We start from the raw sequence: 20,113 nt of genomic DNA on the forward strand, positions 1-20,113 counted from the left end.
CCTCCTCTTTTTGCTGAGGAAGACTAGCCCTGAGCTAACATCCATGCCCACCTTCCTCTACTTTATATGTGGGGCGCCTCCCACAGCATGCTGGCCAAGCAGTGCCATGTCCGCAGCTGGGATCCGAACCAGCGAACCCCGGGCCACCAAAGCAGAATGTGGGAACTTAACTGCTGCACCACCGGGCCGGCCCCTAGAGGAATTTTTTAATGGTTTCCAAAAGATTCCATTGGGTGTTTTAATTTAAAAAGTTCTACATTTAAAAACTTTGTAAGGGACATGGTATTGATGTGTTGTATTTAGGTATGTGTAGGATATTCATTTGGAGATGTCCTATAGGCATTGGCATATATTGGTATAAAGCTCAGATCAAGGAGTGGGGAAAAGATATAAAGATTTGAGATTTTGGGGGTTATAGGTGGTATTCAAACCCTGAGACTGGATAAGCTTGCTTAGGGATATTTAGATGGAGGCTGAGGATAGAATTCTGTGAAATGACGTTTAAGAGGTAGGTAGAGGATGAAGAACTTGAAAAGAAACAGAATGTTGTTGAAAGAGACAGTAGGGAAAGTGGAAAAGACATGGGCTTTGATGTTGTCAGACCAGCCTTCAGATCTCAGCTCTGCATTTACTAATCATGTGGCTAATTTTCCTCACCTTTGTTTCCTCATCTTTGGAATGGGAATAATACAGTCTATTTTATAACATTGTTTAGAGGATAAATTGAAGTAATAGGGAGGCAATCAGGTATGTTAGTTGGGATAAGATATGAATTTTAGAGTCACTGTCTGGGTTTGGATCCTTTCTTTACTATTTACTGGATTCATGGCTTTAGTAAACTGTCAGCCTTTGGCCCACACTTTCCAAATGAATAATGATAATAGTACCTTTCTCACAGGAATATTGCAAGATTTAAATGAGATAATGCAAGTAATGTTCTTAGCACAATGCCTGAGGCATAGTAGGGACTCAATGAATGTTTGTCCTGATGATGATGATCATGATGATGATGGTAGATGTAAAGCCTGTAACACACAGCCCAGCACGTAGGTACTCAGTAGATAGTAGTATAGGCCTCCTATCAGAAGGTGCTGATTAAGAGGGAGACTGATCACTTTCACAGAAGGTACAATAGGAGAAAAAGGATAGAGAGCGATAGTGCACATTGTTACTGTCGTTTGGCACATATATCTGATTAGATTAGAGAAGCATCTCATGGAATCCAGTTTGGCTTAAGGTATTTATCCCAAGCTTTTGATGAAGGGAACTATTTAGGATGAACTTATATTTCCCTCTTCCTCCAGGCAAACACAGAGCTGCCCAAGCTGAGTAGAGAGGAACAGCGGGGTCGAGGTGCCCTCTTACAGGACATCTGCAAAGGAACCAAGCTGAAGAAGGTGACCAACATTAACGATCGGAGTGCTCCCATCCTTGAGAGTGAGTCTAAGCTTCATTTCCTAGTGAACCACCAGCATCCCAGGATTGACTTGGAGACTTAGCTGGCTTGTCATATTTATTGTTGGGGCTTGAGTGGGAGAGTTTTGTGCTTTGGGAGAGTTTTCTTTGCCTGTCTTCTTATCTGTTCATTTGAATACCTTAGAAATTTCTTTTTTACCTTGGAAGCATTCTCAGGATTAAGACTCCTATCTCCTACTGTAATTAGTGCTGTTTAGGGCACATCTTTGGCTGTTCTCTGGGGAGACTACCACATTCCCAAAAACTGCTAAGCTAAAGCCAATGATGATTTTCTAATTGCTACAAGTGTCCATTCTGATAGGCCTATGGAGAGTTTGCTCACACCTGGGTCCCCTGAGTCATTGGCACCCTTACCAACTGGTACTTGGAGAGGAGAGCCCAGAGAACTCTGTCGAACATGTCTTTGTCCTGGTTATCCCTCTGCCTTAAAAAGGGAAGATTGGCTCTTGTTTCTTTTGTTGTCTCTCTTTCATCACAGTGAGGAGTTTCATCTCCACGTGAAGTTGTGGAGCAGTGGCCTAGCCTTTATTTATTAATGGGAAGGCAAAAGCAAGATTGCTTTGTTTGCAAATTAAAGCCCAGATAGAGGAGGGATTTCTCCTCAGAATTGACTTGGTCATCAGCTCAGAGCATATGAAGTGAAAACCCTAATGGTATGCTTTCCAGAACCCAAAGGAATCAGTGGTGGTTACGGCTCTGGAACAGCTGCCCTGCAGCCCAAGGGAGGTCTCTTCCAAGGAGGGGTGCCAAAGCTCCGACCTGTGGGAGCCAAGGATGTTTCAGGTACCTCATAAGTACTTTCTTGGCACATTAATTTCTGACTGGTCCCAAGTGAGCCATCTGGGGTTGAGGAGTGTGGTAGAGGTGGTAGGAAGGAGGCAAGGAAGGAGGGGAGGAGTTATAGAATGGAATAAAGCAAAAGCTGAGGAATTAAATAAAAATGTATTCAGCTTATATCAGCAGTATTTGTTAATGGGCCCTGAGCCTAAAACCAGATTAAAACCCAGAACTATACAGGTACTTTCCCTGCTACCATGCTGATTGCTCTAGGAGGCTGGGTGAAGTAGGGATACTGACCAACATATATCTGGCTCTGTTGACCCAGTGCTGTCTGGTGTGTTTGTAGAGAACCTAGCTGGTAAGCCAGCTCTACAGGTCCCCAGTTCTCGAGCTGCTGCTCCAAGGCCTCCAGTGTCTACAGCCAGCGGGCGCCCTCAAGATGATACTGACAACAGCCGAGCCTCTCTCCCAGAACTGCCCCGGATGCAGAGACCCTCATTACCAGACCTCTCCCGGCCTAATACTACCAGCAGTACGGGCATGAAGCACAGCTCCTCTGCTCCTCCTCCGCCACCCCCAGGGCGGCGTGCCAATGCACCCTCTACACCTCTGCCTATGCACAGCAACAAAGCCCCAGCCTACAACAGAGAGAAACCCTTGCCACCCACGCCTGGACAAAGGCTTCACCCTGGTCGAGAGGGACCTCCTGCTCCACCCCCAGTCAAACCACCTCCTTCCCCTGTGAATATCAGAACGGGACCAAGTGGCCAGTCTCTGGCCCCTCCTCCTCCGCCTTACCGCCAGCCTCCTGGGGTCCCCAATGGACCCTCCAGTCCCACTAATGAGTCAGCCCCTGAGCTGCCACAGAGACACAATTCTTTGCATAGGAAGACAGCAGGGCCTGTCAGAGGCCCGGCACCTCCTCCACCCACCTCAGCTTCCCCTTCTTTACAGAGTAATAGGCCTCCTCCTCCAGCCCGAGACCCTCCCAGTCGGGGAGCAGGTAAGTGCCTGGAGACACCTTTTTTCCCTTTCTTACAGAAAGTTGAGTTTATCTTTTCTCTTCAACCTTTTCCCCAAAGCTCTCCTTCAGTGACTGAAGAGAATAAGAATTCACTTACTCATTCATCAGGTTTATTGAGTGCCTTTTTATGTGTTTGGACTGTGTTGTTAGGGAAACAGCAATAAATAGAAAAGACAAAAAATTCCTGTTCTCTTGGACAGTCAAGCAAATAAATTAGTAAAAAAATGTGTAAATACATAGTATGTAGGTGCTTTAGAGAAATACAAAGCAGAGAAGGGGATTAGGATATACTAGGGTGGGGATGGAGTGATGATGTTTTCAGTTGCAGAGGTGGGGAGTGAAGTAGGGTCAGGGAAGGGCTTACTGATAAAGTGACAGTTTGGCAAAGACCTGAAGAAAGTGAGGGAGTAAGCTAAGCAGGCATTGAGAAAGCAAACGCAAAGGCCATGAGACTGAGGACAGCAAGGAGACCATTGTGGCAGGACTAGAATGAGGGAGAGGGAGAGTGTCGGGACTCGGAGGTCAAAGAGCTAGATTTCCATGGGAGAACATTGTAGGACTTTGTAAAGACTTTGGGTTGTACTCTGTGTGAGATAAGGAGCCGCTGGAAGGGTTGGAATAGGGGAGTAGGATTGATTGACCTTCTCAAAAGATCACTAGCTCCTGCGTTGAGAACAGACTTGCAGGAGGACAAAGGTGGCAAAAGGAGACCACTTAGGAGGCTGTTGCAATAAACTGGGCAGGTGGGTAGGACCACAGCAGGTTTGGGGGAAGGGAGAACAAGTCAAATTTGAGATACCTGTTAGGCATCCAAGAGGAAATACTGAATTGGTGATTGGCTATCAAACTCAGAAGGGAAGTTCAGATGAGAGGTCTGGCTAGAGAGAGAAATTTGAATGATATTGAAAGCCACATACTGGGTGAGATCACCTAGGAAGTGAATATAAATAGAGAGGAGATCTGAGACCTGAGGTCACAGAGGTGAAGAACAGCAAGCAGAGGAAGCTGAGAAAGAGTCTCTAGTGAGGAAGGAGGGAGGGACACCAGGAGAGTGATGGAAAAACTCCAAGATAGAGTGAGTGATCAACTGTGTCCAGTGCTGCAGATGAGTCAGGTAAGTTGAAGACTAAGAATGACATTGATCTTGGCAACAGGGGAGTCTTTTTGAGGGACCCTCAAACAACATGGGACCCTTTTGAGTAGTTTTAGTAGAATGGTAGAGGAAGGGTGATGGTGGAAGTCTAATTGGGATGGCCTCAAGAATGCAGGGATAGGAGAAGAGGAATTGGAGATAGCAATATAGACATCCCTTAGGGAGTTTGCTGTAGAGGGGAGTGGGGGTGCAGATGAATGGTTGCTGGAGAAGGATGTGGGATTGAAGATTGGGTCCCCCCCTCCAAGAGGAGAGAGACTTCACCATCTGTATACTGGTGGAATGATCCAGTAGAGAGGGGGAAAATTTCCTGAGTAATGTCCTTGAGGAGGCAAGAAGGAATGGAATCTGATTCATAGATAAGGGGTTGATCTTAGATAAGAACACAGATAGTTCTTCTGTGGTAACAGGAGGGAAGGCAAAGCATAGAGGCATAGAAGCAAGTGGGTAGGTGGACGTAGTGATAGGAGCATGTGGAAAGTTTCTTCTGATTTGCTTCTGTTTTCTTGGTGTGATAGCAAAGACATCTGCTGTGAATGAGGGAAGAGAAGAAGAGGGAGATGTGAGAGAGAGAAAAGGGCATGAAGTGGTCATCTGGAAGTGTGCGAGAGTGAATGGAGTAGGGAAGTGTACTAGGATAACCAGCCACAGGAAGGGCCACTCGAGATTAGGGACCATACATTTAAAGTGAGGTGTGTGTTCAGCTGTGCATGTGCAGGTACTGAGTAGGGGCAGAGTTGTATTTAACCAGGGTTAGCATTTTTTAGGGGAGAGTTGGGCAAGGGAGTGTGTAAGGGAGTGATTGTAACAATGGGCCATAGCCCTAAAATGGGTGAGGAGGGGATTAAGGAACCCTAGAAAAGGTAGACGAGGTTGTATAATCTTTTTACAAAATAGCATGACAAATTAGAGGGTGAAGGAGACCATGACGGCTGTCTAGGGCCTTCTTAGAACCAGGAATTTTGGCTTCCATATCCTCTTGTATCATTGGGCTTTGAGCCACACCTTCCACAAATGGCTTTTGAGCTTTTATTTTAAACAATCAGTCACTGCAGGTATAGATCATTGATTAAGAAGTTCTGTCCTCAAGAAGCCTGTATTAAAAGCGCATTAACTTGTCCTGCTGCTTGGTTAGGTACATAGAGATTTGTAGTGTAGGAGCTGGCAGTCTAACATAAGGCACTTGTGCAGTAGCCTGCTGTGTTCCTGATCCCGTGTCTCCCTGGCTTTAGCTGTAAGGATACAGTCCTAAAGTGGACTTTGATTCTACAAAGTTTAGGTTTAAAATTATTATTTTTTCGTTTTGAGGAAGATTAGCCCTGAGCTAACATCCACAGCCAGTCCTCCTCTTTTTACTGAGGAAGACTGGCCCTGAGCTAACAACTGTGCCCATCTTCCTCTACCTTATCTGTGGGACACCTATCACAGCATGGCTTGCCAAGCAGTGCCATGTCCGCACCCGGGATCCGAACCAGCAAACTCCGGGCCACTGAAGTGGAATGTGCAAACTTAACCACTGCACCACCTTAACTTTTGTTAACTTTTGTTAACTTTTTTTAAAAAAAAGTTAAAATCAAGTTTTTTTATTTTAACTTAGGGATTTTTGAAAGACCCTTTATCCGAGCAGTGCCCATATCTTTCCAACGCTATCCAGGACTAGAAGTGGAGAAAAATGTAATTTCTCTGCATTGAACTGAGTAGTTTTAAATGTCTGCGTACTTCTTGCTTTCCATTTCTCAGTTCTTTCTTTGTGGTTTCTTTAGGAAAATGTGAAGTTATGAACCCTGTTCTTCTGTCTGTTGGGCATCTCCAACTTTGAGGGCTGGTAGAGGCCTCAGTCTGCTTTCCTTGTCAGTAACCAGAGCAGCAATTCTTAAGAATGACACACTGGAAAGAAATTGAGTTATTTTAGTCAGATCTTTTGAGTATTGGCCCTCTTTGTTGTGTGACATTGGGAAGATCACTCTGATTCTCTGAGTTTGTTTCCCCATCTGTAAAATGGTGTTCATAGTACTTTCAGAGGTGGTTGTAAATCAAAGTATATATGAAAGTGCTTTGTAGTATACTGATGAATGTGAGTGGTTTTATGCAAAGGACTTCCAGGTAGTTCATGGACTTATCTCTGTTATTAAATAATGTTATGACAATATTATGTGATAATATACTTTTGTTTTCATATGAATTATTTACATTTGAAAGAGTATGGAGTCTTTTGTCTTTTCAGGGTACGTAGGGACCAAAGAAATCCCACATTATTGGTTCATAGAATTGGTTCCTGAATTTTTTCCTTTGGAGAGTAAAACACTATCTTTTTTTTTTTCCGGAGGAAGATTTGCCCTGAGCTCACATCTGTGCCCATCTTCCTCTATTTTATATGTGGGACGCCTGCCACAGCATGGCTTGATAAGCAGCACTAGGTATGCACCTGGGATCCGAACCTGTGAACCCCGGGCCACTGAAGTGGAGCGTGCGAACTTGACCACTATGCCACTGGGCCAGCCCCTACACTGTCTATTTTTAAAGGAATTTTTTTCTTTTCAAAAGAATCAATACCATCATGCTTTCCTCAAAATTGGGTTTATCTTAGAGTACAAAAGGTGATCTCCCACCCCAAGGTTTTTTTACAAACTGGTTTCTTAGGGTCTTGGGTTCTGATTCTGTCACTTGAAACAGTCTTAAAACTGGATATGGCAAAGAGCTCAGAAACTTATTGGAGATGGTGGAACCTGGTTGGGATGACTGGCCCTGCTCTGTTTTGCCAGTCCAGGTTGGCTTTAATCACTGCCACCTGCCAAGTGTCCAGCTGGTATCCTTTTGAGCCTAGCTAATTCTGTCTGCCTTACTCTGTCTTGCCCTGCCCTGGGAATACAGACAAGCTCTTAGGATCCTGAGAAATCTGGGTTTTAGGGAGATAGTTTGAGGATGACCTGAAAGACCTTTGGTTTGGGCAGATTTGGAATGAAAACAAGGCTCAGAGAGCTGCTGGGAGGTGTTAAGGAGATTTCTCTTTAATTATTGCCTCTAATGGCCACTGTACATACTTAAAGAGACCTTAAAAAGAGTGAGGGAGAGGGGCTGGCCCCGTGGCCGAGTGGTTAAGTTCACGCGCTCCGCTGCAGGCGGCCCAGTGTTTCATCGGTTGGAATCCTGGGCGCGGACATGGCACTGCTCATCAAACCATGGTGAGGCAGCGTCCCACATGCCACAACTAGGAGGACCCACAACGAAGAATATACAACTATGTACTAGGGGGCTTTGGGGAGAAAAACGAAAAAAATAAAATCTTTAAAAAAAAAAAAGAGTGAGGGAGAGTTGACATTTTGGGTGTGTCTTATAGGAAGCAAAAACTAAAATTTTTTAGCCTGCAGTGCTGGACCCGTTATATATATGCATCATCCCATTACTGTTACATGCTTAACTGTAGTCACTCTGTAGAGATTCTGATAGTAATTCAGGAAGAATAATAAGATGTACTTTTATTACTAAAATGGTGTTGTCTGTTACGCCAAGTAGTCTCTCCATGTACTATTTAGGTTACAGCTATTTATTGGACATGGCCTAGGTACCAAAAGATGCACTGCCTTCTCACTGGGCTGTAAATTTGTTGGGGAGATAAGATACATAATACTTGTGGCAGTTATGGAAGAGCAGTGTGGGGGAGGGGAAGAGCAGACATGTGCTGTGTCTGTTTGTATTAGTTCTGTGACCTTAGACAACCTGAGTCCCAGTTTCCTCATCTGTGAAGTGGAGACAATACCACGTACTTTGCAGGGGTGACTGTAAGAATTTTTTTTTTTTGACTTATAAAGCTACTTTTAATACTTTGGGGTGAGCCCCACAGGAATAAAAAACACTGGGAAGGGGTAACCTCCTCACCCCCAGGAGTGGCCCAGGGGGAGAGAGGCTACCTGAGGGCAAGGAAACACAAAAGGGACCCGCTGCAGACTCAGGGCAAAGGGAATGCCATCGGTGCTGGGACCTGTGAGCACTACAGGAGAAAACGTGAGCGTGGTGGGACTGGCTCCAGGCACACAGGCGAAGGGCAAGAGGGTTGGACACGAAGCCACAAAGCTACTTGGGTTCCTCCTCCTTCTCGTTTGCCTTTTTCTGCTTCTGCTGCACGATCTCCGAGTCCCTCTGCTTGCGGGCGGCAGCAGAAAGCCCGTCATCTCGGCGCTTTCCCTTACCCGAGTCGCTCTGCTTTTTCATATTCTTCTGGCGGGCGAGCTCGCGCTGGTTACCGCGCGTCATGGCGACGGCAGTGGCTCCGGCCTGCCTCTCTTGCGTCCCCTCGTTCAGTCCGACGTTGCAGGCCCCAGAATTTTTTAAGATTTAATGCATATAAAGCACCCAGGAGAGTGCCTGGAACATAATGGATACCAAACAAGTGGTAGCTACTGTTATTGTTAATGTAGAGCATAGAAGTAATACAACTTAAACACATTAGAACCTATTCCAATGATGCCGCCATTTCTTCAAATAGGCTTTTGACATTACCTCCAACTTGGTGGCAAAGTTTTCTCTTTTATGGATGAATGTGACTTTTGAAAATGGCCAAAAAGCAGAGTCAGACGTAGGTACGAATATTTTTGTTGTTGTTGGTGGGGCGACCTCAGAGATGTCTAGCTATCATATAATAATATTTATGGATCTGTCTGATGAACTGGGTTTGGAGGCAGTTCCAAAAGAGGTATTGCCAATTTTTTTGAGCAACATGACTTTCCTTGGAGATACGTAACTTCCTCAAATGTATTTCATTTTAGTCTGTGCTATTAAATGCTAGAATAAGTGACGTAACCTATATATGCTGTGGGAGAGCAAAGAAGGAGGGGCTCAGAATAGAGTGGATTGCTTTGGGAAAACCTGGAGAAGATGGGACTTGAGTTGAACCTTAAAGGATAGGTAGGATTTGGTAGTAAGGGAAGAGGCACGCTATTTCAGAGTATTGTGAGGGAGTCACAAGAGCAAAACATATCTAATTTGGTTTATTCAGCAAACGTCGTTTGGGTACTTCCCTTGTGCTGTACATTCGGCTAAGCTTGGGAACACCAATGAATGGACACTGCTCTGACTTTAAGGAATACACACAGTGTACTGGGAAAGAAGCACATGTAATGAATAATTATAATTCAGTATAGCAGAGTGGTAGAGAGTTACAGAGGCGACAGTGGAAGTGCAGAAGAGGCTACCCAGCCCAGCCTAGGAATTAAGAAAGGAATAAGAGAAGGTGAGATCAGGCTGACCGATGGGGAGGTTACAGTGTAAAAAAGGAGGATAATTGGATGAGACCCAGTTGGGGATGTAGGAAATGCAAAGGCCTTGAAAAAGTTTGGGCAAGTTATTTTGGGGAGATTAGTGAGTTGGTGGTATGCAGAATGGATTGGAAAGGTAAGAGATTAGAAGCCAAGAGAACATTTGGGAGGCTTTTTGCAGTGGAACAGGCTAAATATGAGAAGACCCTGAACTGTGGAGGAAGGCATGGAAAAGCAGGAAAAAAATCATCAAGAATGGGTAGAGGGGCCGGCTCCGTGGCTGAGTGGTTAAGTCCACACCCTCAGCTTCGGTAGCCCAGGATTTCACTGGTTCGAATCCTGAGCATGGACGTGGCACTGCTCTTCAGGCCATGTTGAGGCGGTGTCCCATGTGCCACAGCTAGAAGGACCCACAACTAAAATATACAGCTGTGTACTGGAGGGATTTGGGGAGGAAAAGCAAAAAAAAAAAAAACATAGGTAGAGTTCCTGACTGACTTCTCATGGGAAATGAAAAAGGGTCATACCTTTATTCTGAACTTCGGTTTCTGGAAGAATAGTGATGCTGTTAAAGAAGTGGGGATGAGAGGAGTGTGAATACGCTATTTAACATGCTGCACAGAGGCTCACAGAGCCCAGTTCTTTGGGAAAGCACCCAGGCACTCTTTTAGTCCGTGTCTCTCAAATCCCTCTACTCCTCACCATCTCTACATCCAAACCTAACTGCTCTGGATTTTAATTGCAGCTCCTCCACCCCCTCCACCCATGATCCGAAATGGTGCCAGGGACGCTCCTCCTCCCCCGCCACCATACCGAATGCATGGGTCAGAGCCCCTGAGCCGAGGAAAGCCCCCACCTCCGCCCTCCAGGACGCCAGCTGGGCCACCCCCTCCTCCTCCACCACCCCTGAGGAATGGCCACAGAGATTCAATTACCACTGTTCGATCTTTCTTGGGTGAGTAGCTAGTTCGCTGTTTTAGTCTCATAGTTCCAGTGGTGACGTTGCTAATTCCAGTGGCTACTGTAGAGTGGGATGATCACTCCGTATCCTCCATTCACAGCTGTTCCTCTCCTGACTTCACCTCAGACTTCCAGGCCCTGTTTATTGACATCCCTTTCCGTATGCGAATTCTAGGCATGGAATAGGCTTTGGAAAAGATTGAAGTAAAATCAGCAAGTGTCGTGCTAACTCTAAAGCCACCCATATCTGTGGTTAGCTTTTAGGTCAGAGACTTATCCTCTTTAGGATTATTCAGATAGGACTTATGTATTCTCTTAGGAAGAAGAGCTCCTTTCTGGCCCTTTAAAAACAAAACTAAACACTGTGCACAACATTTATCTAGTAATCCAAAGCTACTAACTATTTGGGTTACTTTGAGGAAGTCACTTCCCTATCTGTGAAACAAGGAGGTTGACTAGATTATGAGTGTATCAGCTTAAATTTTCCAAAGTTGTAAATGAAGCTTGGGCTACACCTAAGAGATTCTAATTCATTAGATCCTGGATGGAGCCCCAGGCAAAGGTTGTCCAGAGGGTATGTTAGACCCTCTGTTGAGGACCCCTGGAAAGATCTATATGGCCTCTGTCAGCCCTAACACTCTAGATTCTTTTATAGTTGACTCTTCTCTGCCCCTGCTCTAGTCTGTTCCTATTAGGTGGACCAGAGTTTTTGCTTTGAAGATATGTCCTTTGGAATGTGATCGAGCTATACAACTAGAAGATTTGAGCCTTCCTGTAGAGGGGCTGTGGAAAGTGGGAGTGGGGGTCATGGGATGGCTCTCCCAACTGTGTTGCAGACCTAAATGAGAGTGACCTGGGCCAAAAAGAGAATTATCTAATCAGATCTCTCACTGGCTGGTGACAAATATTCCCATTTTAGGTTAATTTCTACAAATTTGTGGATTCAGTTCATTTGGTTTCCCATGGTGATATTCTGTAAGATGACTATGTTATAGAAACACAGAACCATAATTTCTTTCTGCTCTCATGCAAACAGCTGGGCTCCTTTCCTGTTGTGTGCCTGATTTTTGATAGGAGGATTTAAAGAATCAGCTCAAAGACTCATTCTTTAATGTAAAGAGCTTTTGAGCACGTCCTCTTTGCATATGAGGCACATGGAGTGATGCTCTTACTGTCTTCAGGCACCTTGGTTTACAGGGCAAGGTAGGCCCTCATAGTACATCCGAATGCATGAGAGACTAGTAAAGGGAAGATCAGAAGTGGTACAGAGGCGTGTGGGCTCACAAGAAAGGGTGATAGGAATTAATATTCTGTTCCTTTCACAGATGATTTTGAGTCAAAGTATTCTTTCCACCCAGTAGAAGACTTTCCTGCTCCAGAAGAATATAAACACTTTCAGAGAATATATCCCAGCAAAACAAACCGAGGTGAGAGGAGTAGTGATGAAAATTTTTCCATAAGTGCATAGAATGTAGAATTGGTGTCCTTTTCTTAGGTTAAAAATTGCTTTTCCTCATCTTCATTTTCTTAAAAAAACAACAAAACATAGTCCCCAAGTTGTAAAGGTTAGCATAAAGAGCCTGTCGCTCATTTCAGGAATGTTTGGGTTATTCAGGGTCTGGTGGGTGACCTTGTGTGCATTATTTTTATTTTATTTTTTTCAGCTGCCCGTGGAGCCCCGCCTCTGCCACCCATTCTCAGGTGAAGCCTGGCTTGGTCCTGTTCCTCAGGAAAAGGATGGACCCTCTCCTCTTCTCAGATGGTCCCTTCCATTCCCCTGAAACCTGCATGAGAGCTCCTAACGTGTTTCTCCAGTGCAGCCAACCTCTAGACTCCAGGCTTCCTCCCTGCTCATCTCCATCTATGCATCTCGTCTCTCGACTTGGTGATCGGACTCTTTATATTGACAGTAGGGTCTCAAACCCTGCCTCCATCCCTCCTCTAGCAAGCCCTGCTAGCCAGATGAGGAAAAAGCTTCCATGTCTCCTGCTTTCCTCTTGGGGAAAGGTGCCTTGTTGTGATGAATTAACTCATTGTTGGGGCAGGATGGAGAATGGTACTCCTACATCCTCCTACCACTGTGGGGGGAACTTGGTGGGTATGTATTAGATTTCATCATTTGGGAGGCTGGAGGCTGGCATGGCCAGGACTTCTGGGGAGTGGGCATTTTTAGTGAAACAGGAAAGGAGTTTGCAGAGAAGTGATCTGTTTTAAAGGTCAAGTTTGAAGAAAGCTCAAGGAAATGGGTCTGCTTTATTTTTAGGGGTGTTTTGATTTTGCTCTCACCCCATGACTCCACCCCAGGGATAAGTTGGATATAAACACTAAATACTAATCAGTTGAACTAAACATCTAATAAAAAGAGAGGATGAAATAAACTGGGGATCCTTTTGGAGCTAGTCAGTTCCTCTGAAGCAAAGGGACCAGGGGCCATCTGAGTCCTCTGGGCCTCCCTGCCCCGTTTCCTCAGGGTGCTGAGACTGAGGGATCTTTTTCCTCCTTCCCCTCACCTCCCAAGAGAAAAGTCACTTTCATTCATTCATTCCTTCCAGATTCACAAATCCCAAAAACCTCCAGTGGGGTACAGGAAGAGGACCTTGGCCTTAATCTTGAGCCTTCCTCAGTCTTTTCTGACTGGCCCTGAAGGCCACTGGCCCTTTCAGTCCTGTCTAGAAACTTCAGCCCCTGGTGGGTGCTCCAGGATGACAACGAAGGGAAGAGTGAAGCACCTCCTGGAAGGGAGCAGCTCTGTGGGCTACGAAAGACTTTAACTAAGGCCTGCTCATTCTGAAGTTCACAGCCCATCTGACTGGGCGGGCTCTTGCTGTTCCTTTCTCTACCACCCTTGCCTTCGCGAGACTGCAGGGGTTAACAACACAGAAATAGAGAAGGGCGAGGAAGTCTATGGGGGTAGTCAAAGATTCCTCTGTGCCAAGAAGCACAGAGACTTTGGTGAGGTGTGCCTAGTCCAATTGATCTTCCTTGGCAGCCAGCAGTATGTTGTTTCTTCATCTTCCAAGTTCCTAGGTAAAGAGCACAGAGAAAATGGAGGTTCCCTATGTAGGAACTGAGCTTGAATGATGGGACAAGGACTTCTCCTTCTCCAAAAGCAGGATGAGGCTCCTGAGCTCCACACACCAGATGGTTTGGTTTGCTACAGCTCTTGCCAAGTGTAGAGACTGCTCCAAGCTTGCAGAGAGGACATGGCTATTCCTTGAAATGGGTAGGGAAAGTCAGTTTAAAAACTTCACCAGATACATCACAGGCTTAAACCACCTTAGGCACTTTTCCAGTCTATTGGATTGCAGACTAAGGATCTGTGCACGGTGCCCGGTGAACCCCAAGTCTTCCCAATACTAGATGAGAGAGGGCTCACCTTGGCTTATTTGTGTGGGGCTGCTATCCTTTGCCATCCCCTGGACCACAGTGACTCTTGGGGCAAACCATGATTAGGTCTGTCACCAAACTTTTCCAGTCATTCTTTATTTATTATTCTACTTTTAAAATCCGTTAGCAGTTATCTTCCAGCAGTATCCCCAGCATCCTGAAGCCAGTAGAGCTGTGAGAGGGGATGCTGGTGGAGGGAAAAGGAGAGAGTACAGAGTTGATAGTGCAGCAGAGTTCCAGGGTAGATACTGACCAGTTATTGAACTTGGACTGTGAAACCTTCCCATTTATTTTTTAAATGGGAGTTGATGCCTTTGTACAATTTTATCAAAGTGTATCTTTTTTCCCCCTTTACTCAGACATAGAGCATCAAAATAAGTATCACAAGTAAAAGCCAAACCCCAGCTTTTCACTGGGGCTATCTTCCCTATGACCTGCTGCTCCTCATATTCCACTACATTTGGACTGTGTCAATGGGTATTGATTGTATTTTCATTTTCTTGGCCTCATGAGAAAAGGCCTAGGCCTAGATCTAGTCAGGTGTATTTTCTTCTTCAGAACATGTTGATGACACAGTACCTACTTAAATGTCTTTGCCTTATACATTATTTGGTCCCTCTGTTAATAACAGATTTGTCATGTATATTTACTATTGAAGAATGGGAATGTGATCCTCATAGTTATTGATCTATTTTGTATGTTGTAAAAAGCTTGTAATATAGGTTTAAGGTGGGCTGGCTGCAAGAGCACTAAAACTTCTCACCTTTTAAACTGCTCTTTTTATCTGCTTGTGGGAATATCGTCTCTTCAGTGGCAGATTGGGTGGTCTCATGTTGAGGCTGTTGCCCAGTCCCATTAATCCCCTTATCCTTTCCTAGAAGGAAGAGACATTGCCCAACTAAGCATCAGGAAGCTGTATTAAAAGCCCTTGTGTGGGTTTGGTTTTATGATGTTTTTCTCTAGTGGGAAAATGCTTAATTATTTCTTACCGCCCTTTCTGGGAAGGGGGGCAGTGGCTTCCAAGTTTTTAAATGAGCTAGATGCCCCTCTTCCCCCTCTTCTCTAGTCACCAAACCTGGATCAAAACACTTTGATATTCCAGGTGTGATTTTCTCTATTGTGGGGATTTACTCCTGCTGCAGAGAAAATGATGGCATTTTCACAGCCTGGGCCCGCAGAGTGAGAGCACTTAGGGCTACCCCACCCAATGGATGTGAGGCTGCTGTCTCCAGCAATTCACCCCAGCCCTCCCAACCGGCAGAGGCAAGGAGACTAGCCATTGGCCATTGCACTGGGGGCATCCTCTCACCCCATAGCTTCCCAACTTGAAACCCAGATTTACCTCCAGAGAGAGGTGAGAAAAAATTGTAAATAGACTTGCTACGGAGCAACTCAGGGTTGGGGTGTGTTTTAATTCTCCTGATCACTTGAATCTGTAGGCTGAGTGCTTATGGGAGTGGGGGAGAAGTGTGACTCCAGGGTCCTTCCCTTCTTCGACGTTCTGGGGGTGGAGTATAGGGCATCTGAGGCCCTTTGATCACACTACACTGAGCTGTCTGTCTTTCTGGAAACCCAACCTACAATCAACTGCAAATCAAATTCTTCACATTCCAGTTGTAGTCTTTCTTTCCCTGTTGAATCTCAGTCCCTGGCTATGTGGTCAAGATGGTTTTCTGTAAACCACCCTAATTTAGGGAATAGGAGGCATTACAACTCTGCCTTCAAGACTCATCTCTTAAAAACAAAATGAAACAAAACTACAACCACCTTCAAAACACATATAAAAAAAGGGTAACTGTTTAACCGAAGGAAGGGTTTGGTTCCATTCAACTCCGCGTTCATTGTGCCTTTACTTGTGTTAGATTTCTGTGCTTTCTTCCTCTCTCCCTCTTTAAAGCAATTAAAATCTTCCTTGATAACTGCTGTTTCCTTCTTTCCTCTTTTGTTTCCAACAAGCTAGTGGGTTCCCTCTTTAATTGTCTTAAATCTCATTCTTCTGGTGACAGAGGGGCTGAGCCTTCTTTTTTCACGTCTAACCTTTGTCCTTCCCCATGGCAACCAGCATGGAAGTCATAGTCAACACTGAATAAAAGACCAGAGTGACATTTGTGAAGAGCGTGTGTGCGTATGTGTGTGCCCATCTTTGCATGTGGATCAGTTTCTTTTCTTTTAAAAAAATAATTTATTGTATGATTTATTTTGGAGTTATATTTCTGATTACAGCGCTCCCTCTCCCAGTTAGCATTGATTTTTTTACCCCTCTACAATGTATAATCTGGTCTCAGGTTGGATTCTTTGGTTACATTTCTTCTGGATGCCGTGCAGTTTAATTAAATCTTGCTTAAAAACAAAAACACAAAACTGAAAACTGTGTAGTCTTGTCTGGAATACCACCCCAAGTGGTGGCATAGAGAGGAGAAAATCTGTTGCCTCAGGTTAGTGTAGGGGCTTGTCTCCAGGTCCTCTGTGAAAGCAGATATACTGACTTGGGCAGAAGCATCTGTAGCTTCCTGAGGGTTTTTTCTCCTTCCTTCCTGCTGTGTTTTGAAAATCACAGTTCTAGTTAGCCATGCTGACTGGGTGATTCTGATAGACTTGGTCATTATTTATATTTGCCACCTAACTCTCCTTTGCTCCTGATTTCAGGGAACCCAGGAGACCCTCTGGCCTGTGTCCTTTCTTTATATCCCTTATGATTCTTTCTCCGTGTTGCATGGCAGATTCTCACACTGGGGTGTGAAAGTGAAGTTGGGGGGGCAGAGCATACAAGACTGTGTGTGTCTATTTTTATGTATGTTGCCTTTCTGTCTTCACTGCTTTTTAAGTTGAAATCTTAGCTGGCTTTCTTAAACTTTGACTTTAGGTGTAAAAATTGAACCAGACATTCTCTGCTTACTGTGGTCAGCTGACTTAATCACCACTAAGACTTCATGAGCTTAACTTGCACTTTCATGACTAGCAAAGGTCTTGAAATTATTTCCCATACTGATTCATAATGGGTGTGTGTATGAATCATTCTCACATAATTTAGATATAAACTTATGAAGGTGAGGGAGGGAGGGGGGAAAAAGGCCCCCTTTCATTTTCATCATCCGTACATGCCAGATTGGATGAATTCCTGATTATTTGACCCATCATTGTTATTAATATGATAAATAAACTACCTATTTATTGATTTAATTGTTCCTCCTGTGACTTTAAATAGCCTTCAAATGGAGCTTGCCTAAATGACCCTCAGCTTCCTAACCCTATAAGCTTTTCTATGCCCTATTGGGATGGTATTGCTAGTCTGCACACGCGTGTGTGTGTGTGTGTACACACACAAAAAGGATGCTGAACGGGTCCTTCCAGTGTGATTTGATTCCTTCCCCCATGATACTTCGTATGAATTAGCAGCTGATAAGGGCACCAGTTTACGCACTCTAATTATTACTGGAACATAGCAGCTCATTATTGTGAATGTGCCTCTTAAGTATTTCCTGGCCCACCCCAGCCACAAACTGTGTGACTCACTTCGAGGAAGCTGCCCCTCTCTGACTTCCTGTTACTCTGCAGACAGAGGTAAGAGAACTAAAACGTCAACTTCAGGATCCTGACCACACCACAGGATACACTGTGGGGAAATGCTTTGCCTCTGATACCGCTGGAGCCCAGTTGGGGTCGTTTTTACACATAATTGAATTCATACTCCACTCCTGGGTGTAGGGGTGTAAGATTTAAAGGACTATATGCTATCCGACCACAAAAAGTGTTCGTGAAAAAGGTGGATATCCACTTGGCAGGAATGTCCTTTCTATTCATTCAGCAAGCATTATTGCATACTTTACTCTGTGCCAGGTACCTACAATATGTAGATGAATAGGACACGGTCTTTGCCTCCAAGGAACTCAAGAGTCTAGTAGAAGACTTCAGGACAGCTACCAGGAGAAACCTATGTAGGGTATTAAAAGGCTTTATGGTAATTAGCCAAGGAAAGAGCTTGGTGAGTAGCATTCCAGACAGGAAACAGCGAGGACAGAGGCAGAGAAGCAAGAAACAGTCTGGTGGTATGTGCATCATGTTACTGGAGTTTTGAAAAGGGAAAGCTTCAAGTAGGTAACCTTTTAGAGATGTTTTGATCCCGACGTTCTCTGATTTCTTTGCCTGCTTTTATAGTGGTCATTTACATTGGTAGGCTTCTCTTGGACTAGTGCTGTATTCCTGGTGAATGTGTTCACAGGCTCCAACACGCATGTTAAGTTCTCATAGTTTCCTCTGCTTCCTCTATCCCACTGTAAGTGAGGGAGGTGGTTCACCTCCATCCCTTAAAGCTGAGGTGCCCAGGTTATAAAAATAAATATGAACAGTAAGGGTTGCTTCCTGGGTTCTATTGTCCTATTAAGAGGTCAAAAATAGGGGCTGGCCCCGGTGGCACAGCAGTTAAGTGCGCACGTTCCGCTTTGGCAGCCCGTGGTTCGCCGGTTCGGATCCCAGGTATGGACATGGCACCGCTTGGCAAGCCATGCTGTGTTAGGTGTCCCACATAAAAAGTAGAGGAAGATGAGCACGGATGTTAGCTCAGGGCCAGCTTTCCTCAGGAAGAAAAAAAAAACGGATTGGTGGCAGATGTTGGCTCGGGGCTAATCTTCCTTAAAAAAAGTCAGAAATAACATTTGGTCAAAAAGCCTTCATTCTGTGGTAACCCTTTTTTCCATTCACAGCAGCCTAATCTCTTCAGGATGTAGTTTTCAGCTCCTGCAAAGCCTTCCCAAAATGTGCTCCTTTACCATCTCTTCCTCTTTTAGGGAAGGCCTATAGGCCACTTTAGAACCTATGTCTGTCTAATCCTTCCCCTTTGTTTAAGTGGTCAAGAGTGATCTGTCAGACTTCCTGAGTTTAAATTACAGCTCTTCCATTTACTAGTCGTGTGACCTTGGGCAAATTTACTCAACCACCTCTCTTTCAGTTTCCTCATTTGTGAAATGGAAATAATACCAACCTCATGGGGTGCTTGTGAGAATAAGTTGATATAGGTGAAATACTTGAACTCAGCCCCTGGCATACACTTAAGTACTCAATATTGGCTCTTATCTCCTGTATGAACTAACTAAATTGACTGACAATTGTAATATTGTTTTCCTACTTCTTAGCTTTATTGCTCTGTTTCATTTGATATTGAAGGATGAAAGATAAATGCTTACCATTACCTAGAGCTGGGTCCTGATCTTTAACAGAACTTGAGGCTTAACTAGGTTATTAGCTTTGGATACTGGCCTGTAAATTACTGCTCTAATTTATATTTTTCATTAAAAGCTCAGCTTGCCTCTTCTATAGCAGTCTTCTCTGGCCCTGAAACCCTGGTGTTTAGCCATAAAAAAGATTTTAAAATTAAGGGGTCATAATTCTCTATACCCCCCACAGTGTGTGGATTAATGGGATTAATGATAAGGTGCACAGAATATAATATTTTAACCTTTAACAAAATAAAAGCAAAGGTCTAGCTCTATTTCTCATATTCGAAATACAAATCAGGGAGGATACTGTGATGAAGTGTAGTCTATTTCTTTATGCATGTGTAGAACTTTACAAAAGCACATTAGTTTGGCTGTCAGGGTGTCTGGGTCCTTGGCCCGTCACTGCTACCAACATGCTGTAACCTCTAATTAACCCTCCGCACATATGCCTTGAGCTTTGCAGGCTTGAGCATTAGAGAAGTAAAGCGCCTGAGGCCCGCCCAGTGACCGAGTGGTTAAGTTCGGGGGCTCTGCTTCGGTGGCCCAGGGTTTCGCCGGTTCGGCTCATGGGCGCAGACATGGCACCGCTCTTTAAGCCGCGCCAGGCGGCGTCCCGCATGCCACAACTAGAAGGACCCACAACTATGTACGGTGGGGGGCGGGGGGGGCGGCTTTGGGAGATAAAAGGAAAAACAAAATCTTTAAAAAAAAAAAAAAAAAAGGAAGTAAAGCGCCTAGCATGGTGCCTGGCGCCCTGCACCACCCCCAAAATGGTAGGTACTATGTGGTAGCTCTTTGATATTCTAGGCAATTAGGGTAGTAAACATGGGTTCCAGCACCCGTGAGAAGGGGCAACCCACATCTTTAC

General features: G+C 44.7%; 2 protein-coding genes across 4 annotated transcripts in view; one reads left to right on the forward strand and one right to left on the reverse strand.

The window, feature by feature from the left end:
• WIPF2 (WAS/WASL interacting protein family member 2) overlaps positions 1-19,877 on the forward strand; it is a 45,632-nt gene extending 25,755 nt beyond the window's left edge. For all 3 annotated transcript variants that reach the window (XM_014833672.3, XM_014833673.3, XM_044745780.2), the window contains exons 3-8: positions 1,305-1,437; positions 2,143-2,259; positions 2,603-3,259; positions 10,431-10,640; positions 11,971-12,072; positions 12,310-19,877. In XM_014833672.3, coding sequence (XP_014689158.1) covers positions 1,305-1,437; positions 2,143-2,259; positions 2,603-3,259; positions 10,431-10,640; positions 11,971-12,072; positions 12,310-12,350 — 1,260 coding nt within the window. In that variant the 3' untranslated portion in view covers positions 12,351-19,877. The remainder of the gene's footprint in view (positions 1-1,304; positions 1,438-2,142; positions 2,260-2,602; positions 3,260-10,430; positions 10,641-11,970; positions 12,073-12,309) is intronic.
• LOC106826367 (small EDRK-rich factor 2) lies at positions 8,373-10,135 on the reverse strand. The gene has a single exon (XM_070483217.1). The coding sequence runs from the start codon at positions 8,682-8,684 to the stop codon at positions 8,505-8,507; it is 180 nt and encodes a 59-aa protein (XP_070339318.1). The 5' UTR covers positions 8,685-10,135; the 3' UTR covers positions 8,373-8,504.
• Positions 19,878-20,113: the final 236 nt, after the last annotated feature.

The sequence above is a fragment of the Equus asinus genome, chromosome 13, assembly GCF_041296235.1.
Source record: "Equus asinus isolate D_3611 breed Donkey chromosome 13, EquAss-T2T_v2, whole genome shotgun sequence".
Lineage (NCBI taxonomy): Eukaryota > Metazoa > Chordata > Mammalia > Perissodactyla > Equidae > Equus > Equus asinus.